Source organism: Gouania willdenowi, chromosome 4 (genome assembly GCF_900634775.1).
Source record: "Gouania willdenowi chromosome 4, fGouWil2.1, whole genome shotgun sequence".
Classification (NCBI taxonomy): domain Eukaryota; kingdom Metazoa; phylum Chordata; class Actinopteri; order Blenniiformes; family Gobiesocidae; genus Gouania; species Gouania willdenowi.
The window spans coordinates 25,657,795-25,679,436 of NC_041047.1; the positions used below are offsets into that span (position 1 = coordinate 25,657,795).

The 21,642-nt window shown below is 37.4% G+C and overlaps 2 protein-coding genes across 4 annotated transcripts in view; both read right to left on the reverse strand.

The window, feature by feature from the left end:
* Positions 1-751, reverse strand: part of ddr2a (discoidin domain receptor tyrosine kinase 2a) — a 45,073-nt gene extending 44,322 nt beyond the window's left edge. The window contains exon 1 of the mRNA XM_028445238.1: positions 625-751. The gene's annotated coding sequence lies outside the window, so the exon portion shown is untranslated. The remainder of the gene's footprint in view (positions 1-624) is intronic.
* A 3,498-nt stretch (positions 752-4,249) lies between these two features.
* uap1 (UDP-N-acetylglucosamine pyrophosphorylase 1) lies at positions 4,250-20,716 on the reverse strand. 3 transcript variants are annotated; one of them, XM_028444612.1, is made up of 12 exons: positions 20,581-20,714; positions 18,104-18,496; positions 16,916-17,223; positions 14,556-14,760; positions 13,851-14,026; positions 13,596-13,768; positions 9,612-9,805; positions 9,363-9,503; positions 7,794-7,982; positions 7,518-7,559; positions 6,377-6,443; positions 4,250-4,923 (listed from the first exon to the last, which is right to left on the reverse strand). In XM_028444612.1, exons 3-12 carry the CDS (start codon positions 17,196-17,198, stop codon positions 4,831-4,833), a joined length of 1,563 nt encoding a protein of 520 aa, XP_028300413.1. In that variant the 5' UTR covers positions 17,199-17,223; positions 18,104-18,496; positions 20,581-20,714; the 3' UTR covers positions 4,250-4,830. The 3 variants fall into 3 exon arrangements, with proteins under 3 accessions (XP_028300413.1, XP_028300412.1, XP_028300414.1); XM_028444611.1 differs by lacking the exon at positions 18,104-18,496 and having other exon boundaries at positions 20,581-20,716; XM_028444613.1 differs by lacking the exons at positions 7,518-7,559; positions 18,104-18,496 and having other exon boundaries at positions 20,581-20,716.
* Between the last annotated feature and the right edge of the window lie 926 nt (positions 20,717-21,642).

A 21,642-nucleotide genomic window follows, 5' to 3' on the forward strand; every position in this document is an offset into this window, starting at 1 on the left:
CAGCTACACGCCAGGATCACAGTCCACTTCCCCCGCCACTCTAAACTGGACCAGGTACAAACTGGTATGGAAATGTTGATTAAAGAAGTCATAACGTTGAAAACTTCGCAGACTTCTGGGAGACTTTGAGTAGCCCTCAATGAGTCATTTGTTTGAATCCTGCAAAACTCTCTCTGAAGTACCACAATAACAAAATGTGACGCTGGTTTTGTTCTGGTAAAAAAAAAAAAAACAGAAGACATGGTACCAGGGTTGAAAGACAGATTGTCATTCTCGTGAGAAAATGAAAACTTCTTTGTGTTAAACTACCAGAGTGCTTGTGTTCTAAAGTTAATAACTTTAAGGATTAAAGTATTCTTTCAACAAGGGTCAAACTTTGATCACATTTACAGTGAGCTGCAGCTGCATCGGATGGTTTGGGTTGAAAAAACAACTGCATCTGCATTTAAGCCATGCAAACAGTAGCTACTTCACACAAAAGGTACAACAATAAGATGAATTATGTAAACTTGGAGGTGTTCTGGTAAGAAAAAAGGTTGATTGAAGCATTTAGTTGAGAGAACAGCTGAGGAGATTGCATGAAAAATAAGAAGAAATGAAGAAAGAGAGAAAAACAGGACTTACTTTTGAATTGTTGTCTTTCCTTTTTAGACCATTTGTCCACCAATGGATAGAGATTATTCCAATGAGAAGGTTTTTCTCTGGCCGTCTCTGAGCTGATGTAAGACACCCCTGCACATTGGTAAAGAAGGAGAGAGAGAGAGCGAGGAGGGAAAGAGAGGCACAGAGGAGAGGGGGAGCCAGGAAAAAAAAAATCACATTCTGTGGATTTTTGGGAGCAGGCCAAAGTCCCAGAATTCCACATGCTGCACATACGGTTTCAATTAAGGCCAAATCCAACGCTCCATCACAAAGCTTTTTCCCTGAAAAGAGCTTTTCTTTTGACAGCAAGAGGCTAAAGTGTCTGCTGTTGGAGGTAAAGTTTGGGCTGTGTTTGTCTTCACAAGTCATTTTTTTGTCATTTTATTACAAATCTCTGGATACCTAATCGTCTTGTTTTGACAGAAAAACACATCCAGAAATGCATTTACTCCTGAAGGCAAATTAAAGAATCCTTTTAAACCAACACATCCCGTCCAATTAAGGGATTTTATTTCCTTTTCCATAAAAGGGCAATAAAATGTGGTTTATAATTTTAATATATTAAAGGTTTATATAACCTTAAATAAATAAAGAGCTGCCTACTGTCCAGTCTATAGTATTTTTATGATTCAATGGATGTGTTTGAGCACATCCAACCTTGGTAATTCTTACAATGAAATCTATTAAAGTGTTAATGCAAGGTTTAGACATTCAGAGGCAGAGTCACAAAGATCTGAAATAAAGGGTGATAATTAATTTGCTTCCCTAAATCCGTTAGTGATGCAGTTTCCTCACCTGCTGTGCAGAATTCACTAAGATTGCAGCAATTATTAGTGCATGACCAGAAGTGGTGCAGACCGCGCCTATTTAAATGAGCGTTTTGTTCATTTAATGTAAAGATGTCAGTGCGCGCAAGCACACAATGACATTTGAGGAGGTTCAATTTGAGGCAGATGGACTTTTCTGTCTGCTGCACAAACACAGAAACAGAAACAAATAAAAAAGTTTTCGCTTTTTTTTAAAAAAAAAAAAAAGTTAAAAACCTAATGATATTTTTTCCCCCTAATTTAATGTGGGTGCTCCATCAGGACATGTAACTTTGCTCTGATCAGTCCATAAAAAATAGGCAGATTTGGACAGAAACCATCCTAATCATCTACCATTGATCTAAGTTAATGCAGCAAGTCTGTCAATCAGTCTGCATTCTTTGAAGATGATCTACTGACCATCATCCAGTGGGTCTGAGCAGCACTGTGTCACACACACTCTCATATGTGAACATTGCGCCATCAGTGATCACCACTGTGTAAATTACACATCTGATCCGCTGATTCTGGCCTGACATCTTTAGCGGTCAAAACATAAAGAGAAAGACACAGACTGGAGTAGAGCATCCGAAGCTTCATCGATCCATGGTCATATCCATATATCCATCTCTGCGCACAGCGACCGTCTGCACCGCAGCTGCTGTGGCCACACGTTTTTTTTTTGTTCTCTCTCTCTCTATGTCACACACACACACACATACACACACACAACTGGAGCCTTTTTTTTGCATCTCCGCTGTGTTTTCTGTCAACTGCGTATGTGTCTGCACCTCCTACTCAGTTGTACTATTTTTTCATACTAAAACAATCACTGCAAACAGTTCCAGATTTCATGAATCGGATTGCATCCCCTGCATTATTTATTCGCATTTCCTCCTCCCAAATTTTTGCTCCCCCTGCGAAATCCAGGAAATGGAATGAGGGCGCATTCTGACGCGCAGTCCTGATTCCCTGGGCTTTGTACTAGTTATTAGCGCGTGGAGTGGCGTTTGCACACGTTTTAATACCACTAAACCTTTTGTGAATCAGCCCCTCAGTGCCCCATTTAACAAATGATTCAAAACATTGTCATTGTAAATATTTAATCTAGTTTCATATAAAAGGTAAATATAGGGTTTTACTGTTGTGGACATAGCTTCCTGGAAAATAGTTTAGTTTTTTCTACTTTTTCGTGCTTTGAACAAAAAAAAACAGAAAAAAAAAAATCCTGTCGGGAAGATGTTTTTAATGTACAGAAATGGATTAGGGCCAATTTTGATGGAGAAACGTATTTTGGGCAAATCAAGATCAAAATGTTGAGACTAAAGCTGAAATTTCAAGAAAAAGTTGAAATATAATATAAGATTATGTTTTTGGACATATCTTCAGATATTACAACGCCTTGTTTATAAGCTAAAAAAGAACAAATCTCTTTGTTGTTAAACTGCACTGCATTTTGTAGACGGCCACGATCGGCTGTTTGTTGTTGTTTGGTGAATTAAATGGCCGTCAGCAGCTGCCGTAGATTTGACTTCATTATCACACCTTTGACTTTTATTACAATATTGTATTTGAGTTCATTTTCGAAATTTTGACTTTAATCTCAACATTATATTGCAACTCTATTCTCAAAATTTAAACTTTAATCTCAACATTTTGACGTTATTCTCAACATTTCAACTTCATTCTTGATTTGCACAAAATTATTTTCTCTATCAAAATTGGCCCTTATCCGACTAAGTAATAATGCATTAACCAATTTTGAGTTTTTTTTTTTAATTTTTAACAGTGATTATATTTGCATTTTGAAACATTGATCAAGGGCAGCCAAAAGTCTTGTAGTTAGTTGTACACTGAGTCACAGCCACTTGTCCTCAACACTATTACTTGTGTTTGCACTTATATACAAACCAATATTAACACATTTTGAACTTGTCTGATGTTTAAATCTTTAGCACGTTGCCTGTTTGATGAATATCTTGTTAATGGCGGTAATTGTAGAACTACATTGCACACCTTGGAGAAAAGGCTTAAATCGGTGTAAAAGCACATTGTCAGCATATAGCCTATTGTCATGTTAGCATTAGCACATTATTACCCAGGCCATCCTTCTACAGGACAGAAAATACAGTGCATCTTAGCACAAGTTTTGACTATTAAGTGAACTGAATTTCCATTTCATTTTCATTTTCGGATACTGTCGAACTTAGATTGTGTGGCTCATTTTATGAAGTTAAAAGAATTACCAACTTGCTGAAGAAGCATTGAACTAACCCATATTGAACATACGGAACTATGCTGAAAAAGAAATGCTAGGGTGGGACAATACACTAGATTCACGATACAATAGAATCAAATTGGCTCACAATATTAATACTTTGCAATATTTTTGAAAGGAAAAAGAAAAAAAGTTGCAGTTGAAAAAATAATCATGCTTTTCAATTCTGGATATACTTAGTCTGGGTATGACCTTTCAACTTAATAGGAAAATCAATGAAGACAAACGTTACTAATCTGGTGTGTAGTAGATTGTGTGAATTGTACTACACCTTCTTACCTTTACTTTAAAGCCCACGCTCCAGACACTGTTTGACTCACATTCTCAAAATATAGAGCAGAGGGTCGCAATTTTATGTTAGAACTCGAGTGAATCCATTTTCAGTAGGTCACAACAAGGTGCAAAAAAAAGATTATGCTAGATTTTAAAGTTTCCTAAGTGACTGCACAGCTTATTATAAAGGTTTACCTGTGGTTCAGTCAACATGTATTTATTTATCAGACAAATCACACAGACACAAAAGTGGGTTTCCGAGTAGGAGAGTTACTTTAATAAAGATCATGTAGTACCAACTAGAGTGTAGCATTATCAAGTATGCAATGATTACAAGCAGAAAGGAAACATTATAAATACCCCCCATATCCCAGGCCATGTACATCGATTACATGATGGTAAGAAACATTTGTTGGATTACTTCATCTCAATCAATTACTGTAAAAAACACACCAGGTAAAATGAGTGGGTGAATACATATAAAAAATAGTTCTCAGAGGAAATAAATAGATGCACCCGCAATCTGCTTCATCCTGTCAGTGTGACAAAGATTTCATACTTCATCTAATGATCTGTTCACACTTCAACACAAATAGGCCCTCAACCATAGAAGGACACCAAAGAGATAATGCAAAGAACCCTTTGCACTGAAACAGTAAACAAAATGACTCCCACCATTAAGATGGGAGTGTCTCCTTCAGGATCTCATGAATGGAATTATTATTATTATTATTATTGCACAGAGATGACATCACAGTTTCTCCTCACTAAGAGAGGTTAGAGGAGTTTTGTCTTTGGGTTGTTTCTCTTCATGTCTCCATCGCTTTTGGATTAAATTCCATTCGTTACCAGCTCGTGGACTCCATGCTCATCGATCATCAGCGTTGGCTGAAACTCTCTGTCCTTAACTATCTCTTCAAGACCCTTGGGACATTGTTGATGGGAGTTTGGGTTAGTTAACAGTTTAAAGGTAAAAGCCAGCATTATTACACATGGACAGTGCCTATCATAAGTATTCACCCCCTTGGATAATTTACCCTTTTATTGCTTTATTAAATAAATCAAGGTAAAAAAAAACGAGCTTTTTTTTAAAACAAAAATGTATTCAAAATATCTGTTTAATGTCAAAACAAAAGAATGCTTCTACAAAGTAATGTCAATTCAACAAAAATATTTAAAGAAAAATAATTATTTGCATAATTATTCACCCCTTTAAAATGTAATGGTCTAATCCAATAGAGATCAATGTAATTGTTGCTAAATCTCACAATTTTTTAAATGAGGATCACCTGAGTGGTGGGGATGTGTCTAAAGTGATTGAGGTATGAAACACCTGTGTCTAGAGAGTCCTGTGACTGGTTGATTAGTATTCCTGGCTAACATTACACCATGAAGACAGAAGAACATCCCAAGCAACTCAGGGAAAGGGTTATTGAATAGTACAAGTCAGGGGATGGATACTAAATAATTTTCAAGGCACTGAACGTCCCCTGGAGTTCAGTGAAATCAATTATCAAGAAGTAGAAGAAATACGGCACATGTATGTGCCAAGATCAGGATGTCCTCGTAAACTGAGTGACTGTGCAAGTAGAAGACTAGTGAGAGAAGTCACCAAGACAACTACGACTAGTCTAAAGGAGTTACAAGCTTCGGCTGCTGAAAGGGGAGAGACTATGCATATAGCGACTGTTGCCCAGGTTCTTCACTGGTCAAAGCCTCATGGGAGAGATTGGTAATGAGGACGCCACTGTTGATGAAAATTCGTATTAGATCTTGACTAGAGTTCGCCAAAAGGCATGTGGAAGACTCCATGGCCAAATGGAAGAAGGTTTTTTGGTCCGATGAGACCAAAATTTTTTTTTTGGCCATCAGACAAGACGTTGTGTTTGGTGGAAACCAAATACTACCAAGTCAAAGCCCAGACCTCAATCCTATAGAGAATTTGTGGCTGAATTTTAAAAAGACTGTTCATGCCTGATACTTGCACAACCTGACATAGCTTGAGAAGTATTGTAAAGAAGACTGAAGAAAAAATGCATAGTACAGATGTGCAAGACTGATTGAGACTTATCCACACAGACTCAGTGCTGTGATCACAGCCAAAGGTGTATCTACTACATACTGACTTCTTGGGGGTGAATAATTACGCAAACAATTATTTTTCTTTAAATATTTTTGTTTATTTGACATTACTTTGTAGAAGCCGGTTTTATCTTGACATGAAACGGTTTTTTCCAATACATTTTTGTGTGTAAAAGGCCATTTTTTTTTAACCTTGACTTATTTATTAAAGCAATAAAAGGGTAAATCATTCAAAGGAGTGAATACTTATGATAAGCACTGTATCTGTCAAACAGATGACGTCCAGCCTACTTACCTCTCCACCGTAGGACACCAGCGGGGAGATCTCACATTTAATGGGTAGGTCTGTTCCATCCTTCAGGCTGCGTTGGAAACCAAAGAAGAACATCAAGAAGAAAAGGACAAAAAAGAGTGATAGTTGTGTGATTTATCTGCAGTTTTGTCGCTTAGAGAAGCAGCTGTTAGTCTGTGAAACAGCTGTGCTTCTCCTGCGGCTGGTGATTAGACATGAGAAGCAGATAATTATAACCTCATAAGCATTGATTAGTCCTCTGACCCCAAACACACCTCCTCTAGAAAAAAACTGATGAATGACAGGGAGTGTGTCCTTTAGTCAAAGTTTTTAACAAACTGCACCAAATTAAGCAACACAAGCCATATAGTCAATCATCAAGTTAATTTCTAGTTCATCATTAGGAGGTGACCATAGCAAATTCCCATGTTATGTTTCACCTTGAGAAAAAGCTGAAAGATAGTGCACCCTTTAAGAGGCTGAAAAAGATCATTCTGATTATCTGAAGAGCATTTGCGCAAGATTGATTGTGGATCAATTATCTGCAGTAGCAAATTGTCAAAACCCTCAGTTTAGAAATGCAGACTGAGAAACAGAACTGCTTCATTATAATTAAAGACAATAATGGCTTGTCATCTTGTCATTGGTTGCCTAGTGATGTCAACCTTTATCTACTGCAGATAAATGTACTCAACCAAACTTCAAATAATCCAAACCATCTCTTAAATAACATTCGTGAATGTCACAAACGTTAGTAAGCACATGCTCAATTATTTCTGCACTAAATACCAGCAGGCGAACTTTCACCTCACAACAAACCAGCAAGCAAAAAGGCCACCGTTGTAGCTCGCCTGCACACAAATTAACAAATGGGTTATATTTTGTATTTTGTAAAACTCATTGTCTTATCCCAGCATGCAATGCACTTTGTTAATAAGTAAATCCATCGGTTTGGAAACGTGATCTGTCAGCCACCTGACCAGAGCGCTGAAGAGGAATGCGTTTCATTCGACCACACTGATCCCCACTGAAATAGATGTCGAGGATCAAAAGTTTTCTATGTGTTGTCGACTTGTCTGAGCGAGAGGCTAAGAAAGCCCAAACCCCATCAGCATGCACTCAGAACTGCAGGGGTGATAATTACGTTCTGCTGCCATCAGCTGTGACTGTATCTGCTGCTCCGGCTCTGGAAACATTGCACCGCACACACAGGAGCAAGACCAAGCATGAGAGAGGGGGAGGGGGGAGGTGAGAGTGTGAGGATAAAGGAATACGACTTCTATTCTACAACAAAAACACAAACAAGGCCAGTGCACACAGTTTGTGTACACAGCGGAAGGTTTTGGAACGTGGAAATGACCTAGAAATGAAAGGTCTTTGTGACCATGCTGCATGCCAAATATTGACAAACTAGGATCACCTTGGGATCGCTGGCACACGTGTGCCATTCTCATCAATGAAGTGGCCCCCTGCGTTAAGCACCCAGCGGTGATGGAGGGACATGAGGGCGTGTCTGGCTGTGGTGGGCGTGTCCTTTCCATCCAGAGTGTCTGCGTTCTTCAGTGGAGAGAACTCATCCTCCCTCAGCACCTCGTACACAACAAACGTCCTGTTGGAAATGCACATCACATCATCACTACAAAGTGTGTTGACACACAAGCACTGAGACTGTAAACAAGTGATCATGTCGTTTCATCATTTCTGAAAAATGTCAACAGAAATTTGGCATTTCAGGTTATGTTTGTAGTCTAAATGTGTATATTATGAAATCTTTACAATAAGGACATGCTAAACACAAAGTAGATTAAGGAAATTAAGTGTCAACTGTTTCCTGATTCAATTAGATTACAATTACATCATTACAATGCATCAACGCAGACATGCTATTAATATATACATTTTGGTAACACTTTACTTGAAGTTTTATACATAAGGCTGACATTACCTATCATTATTATGACATGGCACCTGTTATTAGCATGACTAAGGTGTCATGAAGGCTGTCATTAAGTGTCGCTCGTTACCCTAACCCTATACCTAACCCTATTAGATCCCAAATACAAAAAATGCCAACATAGCTCCAAAGGTGACATCATTTAGCCAACGATTATTCATGCAAATGACAGATAACAACAGCGTAATGTCAGTCTTATGTATAAAATTTCAAGTAAAGTGTTACCTACATTTTTACTGCAGTTTTCAACTGTAAAATGTGACAATTATTCAAATAAAAGTATATAGTGAATTATCAGATGACAATTCAATGACTCCGTATAAGCACTCAAACACTATTTTTCCATTTTGATACAACTTCTAAATGAGGACAATTAAGCACTGTATTTGATGTAAATTGATGGCATTGATATAAAAAATCTCAAATGCCTATATACCAATGTGTAAGTTACTTTATATTTATGCCACGTGCCGTTATTGTTGTTTTAATGCACTTGCTATAATTATAAACCCCAGCAATCCAGAGGTTGTTTGCAGTTGATTAAATGATATTGCTAATCATTTTTATTACAAAAATATCTATGCAGAAGCCTGCAGAAAAACTGAAACTTTCTTTCATTAAATGTAGAGTTGCATCATCATTTCGAGCTAATGTCATGAATTAGAATACAACGTAAAATGAGTGAACAGCTCATAAAAGTCCATTCTCCAGCAGAAAGCCTGGAAGTGTCTGTCTGCTGGACTGAATCCTATAGGAACGGCACAAACGGGGCTGGAGGGTCGGGACAGGGAATGGAAAAAGGGGGGCTGCTCTTTCATGGAGGAACCATTTAAGAAACCAGAAGAAAGCCTGCCAGATACTCATTTTCAATCCAGTAACCTCTCAGAAGAAGCATAAGGAATTCATTGTGTTCTTGGAATTTCAAAGTGCTAAACTAGAGGTTAAGATGGAGTTCATTGATGCTGGCGGGCACACGCACTTAAGCAACCACACACGTTTAGAAAGCACACACTGACCTCCAAGAAGATAACTCACTTAGCAAACTGAAAGATGTCAAAGACAAACTTTTCCATTTTGATCCCATTTGGCTTGTCCGGTCTGATAAGCTGGCCCTCAGAATCTACGAAGGGGATCTTCTTCTGGGCCACGTGGTGCTGCAGCTTGGGCTCAAACTCCCTAAATAGACATTTTGTTACATTGTTAAATTTAGTAAAATGGGCAAAACAAAAAAAGAAAGCAATTTATTTGTTTCCAGGGTTTAAAAAAAATAGTCTGATGTCCTACTGTACAACGTCGTTGAGGAAGGAGAAGCTGAAAAAGTGATTGGCAACGTTTCCAGCATTGAACATCAGTCGGCCATCAGCGCTGCGCTTCTCAGCTGTCGTCAGGGTGATCTCACTGTACTCCACCACCTGATAAAGCCCGTCCACCTTACACACCACACCCACCGCCTCTGTCGGATTGGTTTTTTCCACCACCTGGAAAACATCATTAAACAATTGTTAAAAGGGTTGAGTTCTTGCATTGTATGTTAGTTGATTTATTTTATTTTTTGCAGGAAGCATACGAGCATGAAATCAAGTTTCTTTAATTTCTATCCAAGCAAATGAAAAGCCTTGATATAAAAATTTAATCTATTTCAGTGGTTCTTTCGGGCTCAAGTACCTTCTTTCTCTTATTCAAGTAAGTCCTTTGTCCGACTACAATATTTTCTTCAGAATACCAGTAATAGTGATAACATTTTAAAAATAATATCATTTTGTAAATAAGTGGAATTAACCAGTATTCAGCACAGTGATTCCCAACCATTTTTGGATCGTGACCCCATATTGATGTCCAAAATTTCAGACGGCTCCAAGGACACTTTTTTCTTCTAGCATTAGTTTTTGATCATGTTTGTTTTACCGTGTTACAAATACAGAGCAGCCAGGATTGGTGACAAGTTGCACCAGGGCAGATATATTTGTAGTGCATTTAATTTTAAATAGATTTATATTGGAGAAAGTGAAAGTATAGAATACAGTTAAGATTGTGTGTCGTCTTAAATTTAAAGAATATATTTTTAATCAGCTATCATATTTTATTAATTGCTAGACATTTCAGGCGACCCCATTTAAATTCCAAACATCTTCACATGGGGTCACGGCTCCAAGGTTGAAAAACACCTAGACTGTCATCTAGACTGTTCGTTAATCAAGATTATTTACATCATCAATACTATGATAATCATTTTTAACTCAAAATAAACATTATAAAACCTATATTTGCCATGCCCACATTTGTTAATATTCCTCTCTCTCTCTCTCTCTCGCTCTCTCTCTCTCTCAAGTAACCCCTGTAGTGCCATTGCGTACCCCAATTTGAGACACATTGCTTTGTTTGTTTAGTGATGGATGAGAATGTAAAATCAATGAATGAAGTGACCAAAGCATAGGACTTTATGAGTTGCAGCCTGCACATGAAAAAAAGGCGTTTTTACCCCTGACCATCCCTTTTCTGTTAATGACAGAGTAGAGTCTTAAAAGTGGGGTTGGTAACAGGGGGGGGGGGGGTGCAGAAACCACATGAACTCTCAGTAATTTACGATGGGAGGGTGGGACACCACTCTGATCAGATCCTTCCATCTCTGCTCCAAAACACATTTCAGGATGTGGAGCAGCAGCAGGCCCTGGATGATCTTCAGAGGAATGTTTCACTCTGTTCTGAATTAACCAGAAATATACACACTATCAAAGGGACACATTTGATTTATAGAAATTAACCTCTGAGTTAAATGTGATTCATCCAAACATCTATTGTGGGGTCAGGTGACATGTCCCTGAGACTATATACTATGAGGATATTAGGTTAGGTGTGAAGAAGCAGAATCCAAGCATCAAACAGATCATTGATTTTTGCAGTAGTTGTCGTGATGTGTCATGTTTTTTCCACAATCTAATTGAGAGGGAGGGGAAAACTTAGGTTAGCCACAAATGTATTAGTCAGATGCTAATGCTTAAATTGAGCTTTTTGTGCCACTAACATTATTATTTGGTATCTACTCAAAACAAGCCTCTACTCCTCAGTCGACTGTTTGCCAATATGTCAGTCCTCATTCATCCACATAACCACAATTACAGTTCATAACAGTAAACACATGCCAAACAAGTCACTTCCAAGTCACACAGACAACTTCTACACTCCTGCGTTTTCTTTTTTATACGTAGGCATTAGATATTAAAGACCAAGTCACTGTGGAAACTGAAAAGGACAGTTATTCCCACCACATGAAAGTTTAGGCTCCAATCTAATGCAATCTGCTGCTTTTTCGCCACCTTAAGCAACACTGGATCGTATTACTTTTATAAGAGGGGGTTTGTGGCAAAAATATTGTGAAAGAAGGTAAAGTTTTGATGGTTTCCAAATAATTTAATGTCTTATATTCCAGTGTTGATGCTTTTCTGTGTACGTTTTTTTTTTTTGTATTGCAGCCATTTATGCAGTAATTGTTTACTGTTTTACTGTCGAAGCCCAACAATGGAATGATGTAGAGCAGACTTTATTGCCCCATGTACCTCTTAGCTCATGCTATACATGATTTATTTGTGTCTGCAGGCTCGTCCAAACACTTTCTTGAGTCTCGTCCAACATTAACCTTGAATTTCGGCCTTTTTATTCATTTATTTCTGATGTTTTGCTCATTTTAGAATTTGAACTTCACCTTTTGGTGAATTTTAAAGAGTTGTGCCACAACTTATCATTGATTGTTGAGAAAAAATAACAAATGTTTCTCTGTACCTCCTGAGAGGTGTTCAAGTACCCGTAGGGGTATACATACCCCAGTTTTAGAACCACTGATGTAGAAGGACCCCATTAGACAGTTTGTTTTATTCTTTTAGAAGCCTCAAAATCACTGACATTGAGTAAGTGACATCAAATTGTTTCATGAGCATTTTGTTGGCATTGCTACAAGTCTGGTTTAATCTAAAAAATAAAAGAAACAAAAAAAAAAACAATTTTTTTCAAGTGTTTTTAAAAGTAACTGTTCATTAAAAAAAATTTAGACCCTACTTTTTAAAATCTGAAATCAAAGAGATTGAAAAAAAAAATTCTTAACCCTTTAATGTCCTCAAAAGCTGTGACAAATCGATTTCTAAAGATTGCTCACTGCCACCTAGTGGCGAGTCAAAGCAGATGCAGCTATATTCGAAGCAAAGACTCAACGCCTTCCTGAAACACAAAGACCAAACAATCTCAATTGTCTTGTGTAGTTAAACTCAGGCCCCGAATCAAAATCAACATTTTTCTTTTGTCCTGGTCAGTATGTAACGACACTGATGTTCTCTGATCTGATCAAAGGTCCGAGCGGAGGTGAAAGTAACAGATTACAAGTACTTACATTACTGTAATTTAGTTGCTTTTATGGGCATTTGTATTTTTTTTTAGTATATTTCCAACTCAGCAATTTTACTTGTACTTAAGTACATTTTAAAAGAAGTAAAGTAATTAGTGACATTTCTACACCAAACCGTTACTGAGTAAATTAACATTTTTTGTGTTTTAAAATGATTAATGGACATTGTGAAACTACAATAAATGAAATGACCAGACAACAACCAAATGCATCACATCATAGTTGAACAACCACATTAAACATAATGCAAGGCGCAAAACAGCTTTGAATGGAGGTTATTTTCTCAGTTTTAGAGTTAAATTTTGCTATAATTAGAGCCTGAGAATGTATGTGTTATTTTATTAAAAAATAATTATTATTTTGACAAGCCTTTTATTTTATACAGATGCCTTTGTGGAAAATAAATTAAGCTCAAACTGTGCAAGATTTATTCTCTTCCTTTTTAAGTTTATACATGAGATGTTTACTGTATGCAAGGGAATCGTGGCAAGATTTATTACCAAAAATAAAAGTGTGGGGTGAAAGTAACTAGTAACTTTTACTTTAAGTACTATTTATATGAGCTACCGGTACTTTTTACTTGTACTTGAGTATTTTATGTATGACTTACTTGTACAATTTCAATCAAGTAACAGTACTTGTACATGAGTAGGATATATCAGTACTCTTTACTCCTCTGGGTGCGAGCTGGCCTTATCAGTGCTAACAACACTTGATCATTATCAGTAGACATGGAAAACTATGTTCTTCACATTGACAACCCTCTACTAGACGGACACTCCTGAGCATCAAGGATGGAACATAAAATGTTACTAAAGTGGCAGAGAATTTAACAACTGAGAGAGAAATAAGTCTTTAAGTGAGTTGTTCCAAACCTTAGCGCCGCAGTCTGCTCCCTTCTGTACACAGAAACCCACAAAAGCAGGGTCGGCCACTTTGACCAGGATGTTATCTACACAATAAACATGGATGAACTTGATTCCCCTTTGCTTCATGTCTTCCATGATGCCCTGGTTCCCGAGAGCTCTGTAGAGACCGCCATTACCATCTGAAAGGCAAACATTATTTGCAGATAAGTTTCACAAACACCAAGAACTAAAGCCTTCGTAGGCAGAAAGTGGAAATCCTACCAGGAGCCATGGAGAGCTTCCCCTTGCTCTCTAGAATGATCTTGCCATTGTAGTCCATGGCTGGCAGCATGCCCTGTTGAAAGAAGATGACGTTCTTCTTGTCAAGGCCAAAATACTTGTGTTTACAGAAGAAATCCTTGGTCAATTCCATTGTCCTGCCGCTGGTCATGATGTACCTAAAAGCAACAGAGGGAGCTGAGCTCGGATTTGTCCACTTAATCATCATCTTCTCTTCTCTCCTCTCTATCCCCTCTCAGAAGAAAAATAAAAGAGGAGCAGAAAATACAGATAGAAATCTTTCTTTCTCACATTCTAAAACATTCCTGGAAGTTTCAGAATCAATTCGATGTCCGCTTGAGCCTTATCACAGACAAGGATATAAACACTAAAAAAAGCTCATTTACAACACCTATAAACTTGCTTAAAATATCTTTGTCTAACACGACTGAGCAACAGTTAATCTAAAAGACGTTATCTGCTTCATTAGCCTCTTCTTATCTTCTTCCTACCATTTATAGCCCATGAATTGGCAACACAAGGATCTAATCGCCTTCCAGTGACAGATTCTGTTTCATTTTGTTTTGATCCTGACTGAGATAAGGGCCACTTACTAATCATGCAAAGCCAACTGGGACAAACTGTTGAAGTTCTCACAACAAAATAAAACAAGACATACAGTGCAAGTTATCAAGCACATTATCTCACCAGGGAATACAGCACTTGGTTTTGTGCTTCTGCTCGGCCAGCTGTTGCAGCTTAAAAATGCGTTGAGCTTGGATTTGAAAAAGAGTTTTGTGGGATGGCAGCCCCACGTCGTACATGCCTTTGGGGTAAGCAACCCCCAGTCTGGTCCCTTGACCTCCAGCCAGTAACAAAGCAGCCACTTTATTCTGGGAGATGCACTGAAGACCTAAAAGGCAATACAGCAGAGCAGACTGAGCAGTGTTAAAGAGAAGAAGACACAAGCACCCAACACAGTCTTTATGATAATGACATACACGCTGATATGATGCACACAATATCTAATCTGTAGGACACAGTGCATCCTTATGGTTGTGCAACACATCAGCATACAGAAAAAAACCTCTAAAAAGCTCTTATTGATGCCATTTATTATAAACCAGCTTTATAACTGAGCCAAAAAAATCTGAACACAAGCAGTAAACTTACATTATACCACATAAACCCAAACCTTCCCTTTACACTGAGTGAGCCTCTTGACTTGGACTAATCCACCATTATGCACACAAGCCCCACCCTGTGTGCACCGCACACACTCGGTGCTGACTAAATGTGCACGAGGGTCAAAATGCACCACTAAATACGTCACCTTCAAAATCTACGCCAGATGTTTTCTGCCGCCCTCTGATACCGTCATCCACCCAGAGGACTGGGAGGAGAAAAACACAAACTACAAAACCCTTTAAAGACGCTGAGCGCGACCCACTCTCTGTGGGGGAGATTGCGCAAAGACATAATAAACAACATAAGTCAACTCTCACATTTCACTGTGCAGAGGGAAAGAGTGTGGTAATAGTGAGTTTGTTCAGCAAACAGCCATCTCCTAGTGCTGCAGAGGTGTTCCCACCATTTTATCAAAATTACTTCATTTGAGTATCAAATCTTACCATGACACTTTGTGCAGTCAGGAGACAGTTGTTACAGAGAAAAATTTGGACTGTTTTTTTTTTTATTTTATGGGGATGATGCAAGTCACGTGACCACAGGTAAACTACCTGTGGCATCAGTCAGATGCAATACAGAGGGAAATAATATGTCCAAAAACCCTAACTATTCTGTATGGTTTGAGGGGCGTTTTTCACGGTGTCGGATCACTCTAGAAAAATAAATGTTAAAAACCATCTGTATGATTTGTGGCCTTCATACCTAAAACCTAAGTAGTTACAGTCAGTTACAAGCAGAGGTGACAAGTAATGAAGTACAAATGCTTTACTGTACTTAAGTAGTTTTTTGTATCTGTAATTTATAGGGGTGTGCCAAAAATATCGATATGACAATATATCCGAGGTTTCGTCTCGCGACACGTTATTGATTCACTAACGCCAAATATTGTTTTTTTTTTATGTTTTTTTAATTGCAACATACAAGACGTGACAAAAACAATATATATATATATATATATATATATATATATATATATATATATTAATTAACATGATACACAGAGACAATGCAGTACATACACAGTACAATGAGATATTTACAAATTTACACTGTGTGTGTGTGTGTGTGTGTGTGTGTGTGTGTGTGTAGTATACACTTTTACTTGGCTGTCATTCATGTGAAATTGATTGACAATATTTTGTAATCCCTGTGAAATGGATTCAGTGCAGTAGATAAATTCTGAATTTCTTCAGTAACACAGATATCGTGATGTATCGTGGATGAAATTCCCTGTGATCGTGGAGAAAACAATATTGCGATATATCGTATCACAAGGTACCTGGTGTTCATAAAGGTTAATAGATTTCCCAGTTTTCTACAGGTTCTGAACAATGTTAAACTCAAAGCTGCTTTGGTTTTTTTTTTTGGAGCATTTGCACTTTTTTTTTTCCTTGACACATTTTATTTACAAATTGTATTCATTGTGAGTGAGTGCTAAATTCTGGTAACAGATTTAACTTGTTTCAATGCAGTAGTTCTTAAAAAACTAAAAGATATGGAATTTTTTAAAACCGCCATCTTGTTATTGAAGGAACATTTGAATTACTTTTTTAGTTATTTAGTAGCATGTACTTTTTTCACTTTTACTCAAGTAAGGGAGCAACTTCAATACTTAAACTTTTACCAGAGTCATTTTTTTTCAAGTATCTATGCTTTTACTTGAGTACGGAAGACTAGTGCTTTTGCCACCTCTAGTAATAAGATAGGTCTTGTGTAACAACTGATAAACAATCACATGTCTTCACCTATACTGTGTGGAACTCAACACAATAAAACAAAAAAAATGATAAAAACACCCATGACTTGTTTTAACATGTAAGGTTCATGACAAATAAAGGTTAAACATTAAGTCCCAGGCAGGAACTTTGCATCAGGCTCACCTGTCAGCTCCCAGTCTTTGACGCTGTCCCTGTCTCTGGTCACACTTCCCAGCACCTCCCTGGGCACTGGCTCCATGCGAGTGTCCATCTTCTCTTGTTTGCTGAGGCTGGACCTCTTCATTGCATTGGTGAAGAACCCATTGATCTCCTGAAAGTCCATCCCCTGCAGGTCGAGGGTCAGCTCAGCCTGGGCCTCAGAGCTCAGCTCACTCCAGAACTGCAGGAGGTGAGACTGGTCGGCCTCAGCCAGCTTCTGGGCGAAACTGCTGGTGCTTTGGTCCATTGTTGATGGGGAATTTGTGGAGAAACTGTTGGAGTAAAACATGGGATTTCATTTCACTTTCATTTGTTTGTTTTTTTTCGAGCAGGGACAAGAAAACAGAAAACAAATAGAACAAAAAACTCTTTGTGTACAATCAAATTCCAACAGAGAAAAAACAAACGGACATGTTCAAAATGATATATAAGATCCGTTTACACCTAAAATTGCAATAATATGTCTGCTCAAAAGGGAGTGGGAAGAAGAAAAACTTACCGAATCCCACCTCTCATTTCTTAATCATATAATACACCATTTTTACAGGATAGGGAAAAAAACAGTTACTTAAAATGTACAAAAATTAGGGCTGGGCAAAAAAACAATTTAATCTATTAATCGAATTTGTAGATAAAAACGATTTTATTTTCCAAATTCCAGTTTAAAAAAACATACATATATATATATATATATATAGAATTTTTTTTTCTGAATTTTTCGCATTCCGATGTGAGCCAGCCTCCTCTTTGTTTACATTTGTTTACCCTTTGAGTGGAGGTGTCCCTATCCAATATTGATATCAAAAATCGGTCCGATATCAGCCAGAAAACAAATATCTGATTTTATCGAACTGCATCTAAAATCACCGATATAAGCGTTCCGATAAATTTTTCCGCTCCAGCACTTCTATCTATAGGTGACTGTGTTTCACACTTCAACAAAGTAACCTACTGTTGCTGACTGTTGTTCTCTGTTTGAGGAACGTCACTTGATCAAGCCTTTTCTAACATTCCACACTACAAAATAAGTAATAAAAGTATGTATAATTCGTGCTGATATAGTTTCGGATCAATATCGGTATCGACCGATACGCAAAGCCGCAATATTGGCATCATATCGGAAGTGAAAAAGTTGTATCGGGACATCCCTACCTTTGAGTAGGTTATATGTGTGCCACAGGCATGTTCAATTTTTTTTATTCGCACTATGCTGGGATGCTTAGGGAAGATGTAAGAATGGCCTAGTGGGTAGGCTCAAAAAGTAGTCCAAGGTTCCAAAAATGCAGTCAAAGTGTATTTATTTACAGTGGTAAAAGTGCAGCAGTATTTATAATGCAGGCCTGAAGAAAAATGGAAGACATCCAACTTGCAAAAAAAAGGGGAAAAAGTGAAAACAAATAAAAACTGAGCTCTACACAAAACTCTGTTGCAGCTCTGTACAAACTTTGCTTTACAACCTGACAGCTCTGACATCGACCACCAACCACCCCCACAAGGCCTCCAGCCGCCTCTTAGTACTGAGGGGGGGGTACCAAAGCACATGATCTGAGGGGAAATCAATTAAGTCATTTTAGACAAATTAAAGACCGAAAAAAAGCATTTAACATTTACCCAACAATTGTATATTATCATTAGCAATGTTTAATGTTTGCTAAGAAACACTGTCCTGTGACCAGATCAAACATTGATAAAGTGACTAGAAATAATGATGAGTAATGAGTGGTTAGTAGTTACAGGAAACTGTTACCGGCTTAGCCATAATAAATTCCATAATGACGGCAATAATGTCAAATATTCAATTAAAATAAAACAAGAGTCCTATAGTTTGTGTCATTATATCTACACCGAAAACACTCAAAGTTAAGGATAGAGTTACACATAGTTCAGGAAACACAAACATCCCTGTTTAACCTCTAATGGGCCAGACCAGATATCTCATCCTATAGTTACGACACCTTAATACTCCTCTTTGTTTTAATATTTACAAAAACATCATTTAAATACAAGAGCTTTAATAGGAATTAATTAGAAAACACGTTCAATTTCTCTTTAGGAAATCTATCAAATACTTGCATTATGCGATGATGTCACTGTGTGGACTTATATATATATATATAAAGGTTTAGGTTAAACTCAAACAACATGTCTTCTTTCTTTATTTACACCCAACTGTAACTCCACTTTTTGGATTTGTCCCACATCCCTGAGGTAGTAAGTACAGTGCAACTGTACAATTTTGTTGAGAAAAGTTGAATTTCACAAATTCATATCATCTCCTACAAAGAAGTTAATAAATAAAATTATTACCGTACATTTTAATTAGGGGTGTCCTGATCCAATATCGGATATCGGTCCGATAGCCTGAAAACGAATAATGAATTTACATTTTTTTTATTTTTTCCCCCAATTAATTTTTTCATTTATTTTTATTCAATTGTAGAATACTGTAGATATTATGATGAAGGTTAAAATGTAAGTGTCTGATGAAAAGCGGTCAGCCCGAAACGTCACGTTTTTTGGTGTTTATCAAAAAATGAAATTGGGAGCTAAATACGCAGTGGTGCGGACCTTCGTTTCTTCTTAGCATTTTTGGACCTTTCTGATCCAGCACACCGCCTCAAGTAAAAGGGAAGTGCGTGTTTTTTTTTTTTATTGTGCTAAAATATATGTAACCAATTGGTTAATAATAAATGGGTCAGTTTTTCTCATCCCTACTGTTGCTGACTATTGTTCTTTGTTTAAGTAACATCACTTGATCAAGCCTTTTCTAACATTCAACACTACAAAATACGTAATTATTATTTTTCTAATAATGAAAAAAAAAAAGTTAAATATGTATGACTCATGTTGATATTGAATCAAAATCGGTATCGGCCGATACGCAAGGCTGCAATATCGGTATCGTATCGGGACATCCCTATTTTTAATCATTATAATGTATGTCAGCTTCCTAATGTAATGTATAAACTAGTCAAATTGTAAAGTTGTGTGAATAATTCAGATGTGATTTTGCTTTTTTCCCCTGAATGTTTAAGAACACAATAATAGTTTACAATACAATAGGTATCGATTTTTATTAGATGTTCTTGTTTAGCAGGAGGAGGATGGGTTTTATTGATGCTCTGATCAGGTTATGTTATGTTATTATTGATTGCTGGTAAGACTTGAACAGCTGGAGACAACACCCTGTTTACATCAAGCAATACTGCATTTTCATTTAAGCACTACGTTACGAGGTATGTACTGCAAAGTTGGAATACTCATTGTTAAAGCTACATCCACTTAAAGCAGCTTACTAGACGAGGAAATCATCTCATTAAAAAAAATAGTTAGGATGCTAAGAGTTGGCACAGAGACATAATAATCAATGACAGCCAAGTACCACAATGGAGCTGTAATTTCAGGGCAAATTGTCAATTAATACTCCTCGTATATAAAGTTGTTCTTTAACACAGCAGGTTAAACCCCAACCAGAGGGAAAACTCTGTGTTTAGGACCCAGACCTTGACAGTGAATAAAGCTCCATCTACCGCCGCCTCACTTTTAGCGGAGTGTCAAAGCGCGGCTGTACCGCACATGCTAGCGACAACACGGGCTAACAATCCACAAACCGTCCGTTCAGCCCTTACCTCGGTGAAACTCTGCCCGGAGTTGCAGGAACATTAAAGCAGGTTTGTGTTCCAGTCCGGGCAGCTCAGTTCACACCCCTCCTTCTTCAACGTGGACGACGCCTCCGGGTACGTCACGTTAACGTGGCACCGATACGACGACAGAATGAACGTAGAGCCGTGATGCGTTTACGTACCCTCGTTTATTTAGGAAGCAATTAGATTCTCAAAAATCTATCGATCAAGTTTAGCTTTTTTTTTTTTTTTTTTTTAAAATCCGTCCATGTAAATCTATGACACTCTCAACCCATTTATCCTTCCACAGTCCAACATCACAAGCCTCCATCTACACACCCACCCTTTAAGGGTTCTCAACCTTGGGGCCAGGAACCCACTTTGGGTCGCCAGATGCCTTCAAAAAACGAATAATATTTTTTGAACAGTTTTTACCCTTTATCTGCAACTACACCAAATTTGCCATTTTTTAACCCATTTTCATAACCTTTTCTTGCCTTATTTTTGCTCATTTTAATGCATTATTGCTACATCACTTCCATTTCTGCCAATTCGCCATCAAATTTCAATTACTTTTTGGCACATTTTCCCGCTTTCAAGACATTCTCGGCACTTAGAACTTTTTCCACCACTTTTTCCACCTAATGTTGCATAATTATGTTGAGCAATTATTGTGACTTTTAATCACTTTTCACCATATTTCTATATTTTTAAGACAATGTCTTAAAAACATCAGAATTTCAAAAATGTAACTTTTTTTTAACTGCATTTTTAATTTCACTCATGCAAACAACTGGAGTCAATCCAAGAAATGTCATTTTAAAGCATTCTTTTCATTTATGGACCCAATAAATCAAAAACAAACTACGAACATCCTCATGCTTTCTGGGTGGAATTTGTGCTTTTTTTTTTTTTGTTTTTTTTAGAAAATGGAATCTTTTAGTTTTCATGTCACACTGACCCAATAGAAAATGTTTTTAAACCTTAAAAAAAGAGAAGCCTATCTGTTGCTCAGCCTGACTATTCAGTGAGCAACTGTGTGTTCATCTATGGTAGTGGTCTGGGATG

What these genes read in the sequence shown, in the direction of transcription:
- uap1 (XM_028444611.1), bottom strand. Translation starts at nt 17,198, where the DNA reads ATGGACCAAAGCACCAGCAGTTTCGCCCAGAAGCTGGCTGAGGCCGAC. An exon ending in ACCAAGTGCTGTATTCCCTG is followed by an intron (nt 14,027 to 14,555) that starts GTGAGATAATGT and finishes TGTTGCTTTTAG; the next exon opens with GTACATCATGACCAGCGGCA. An exon ending in TTCCTCAACGACGTTGTACA is followed by an intron (nt 9,504 to 9,611) that starts GTAGGACATCAG and finishes ATGTCTATTTAG; the next exon opens with GGAGTTTGAGCCCAAGCTGC.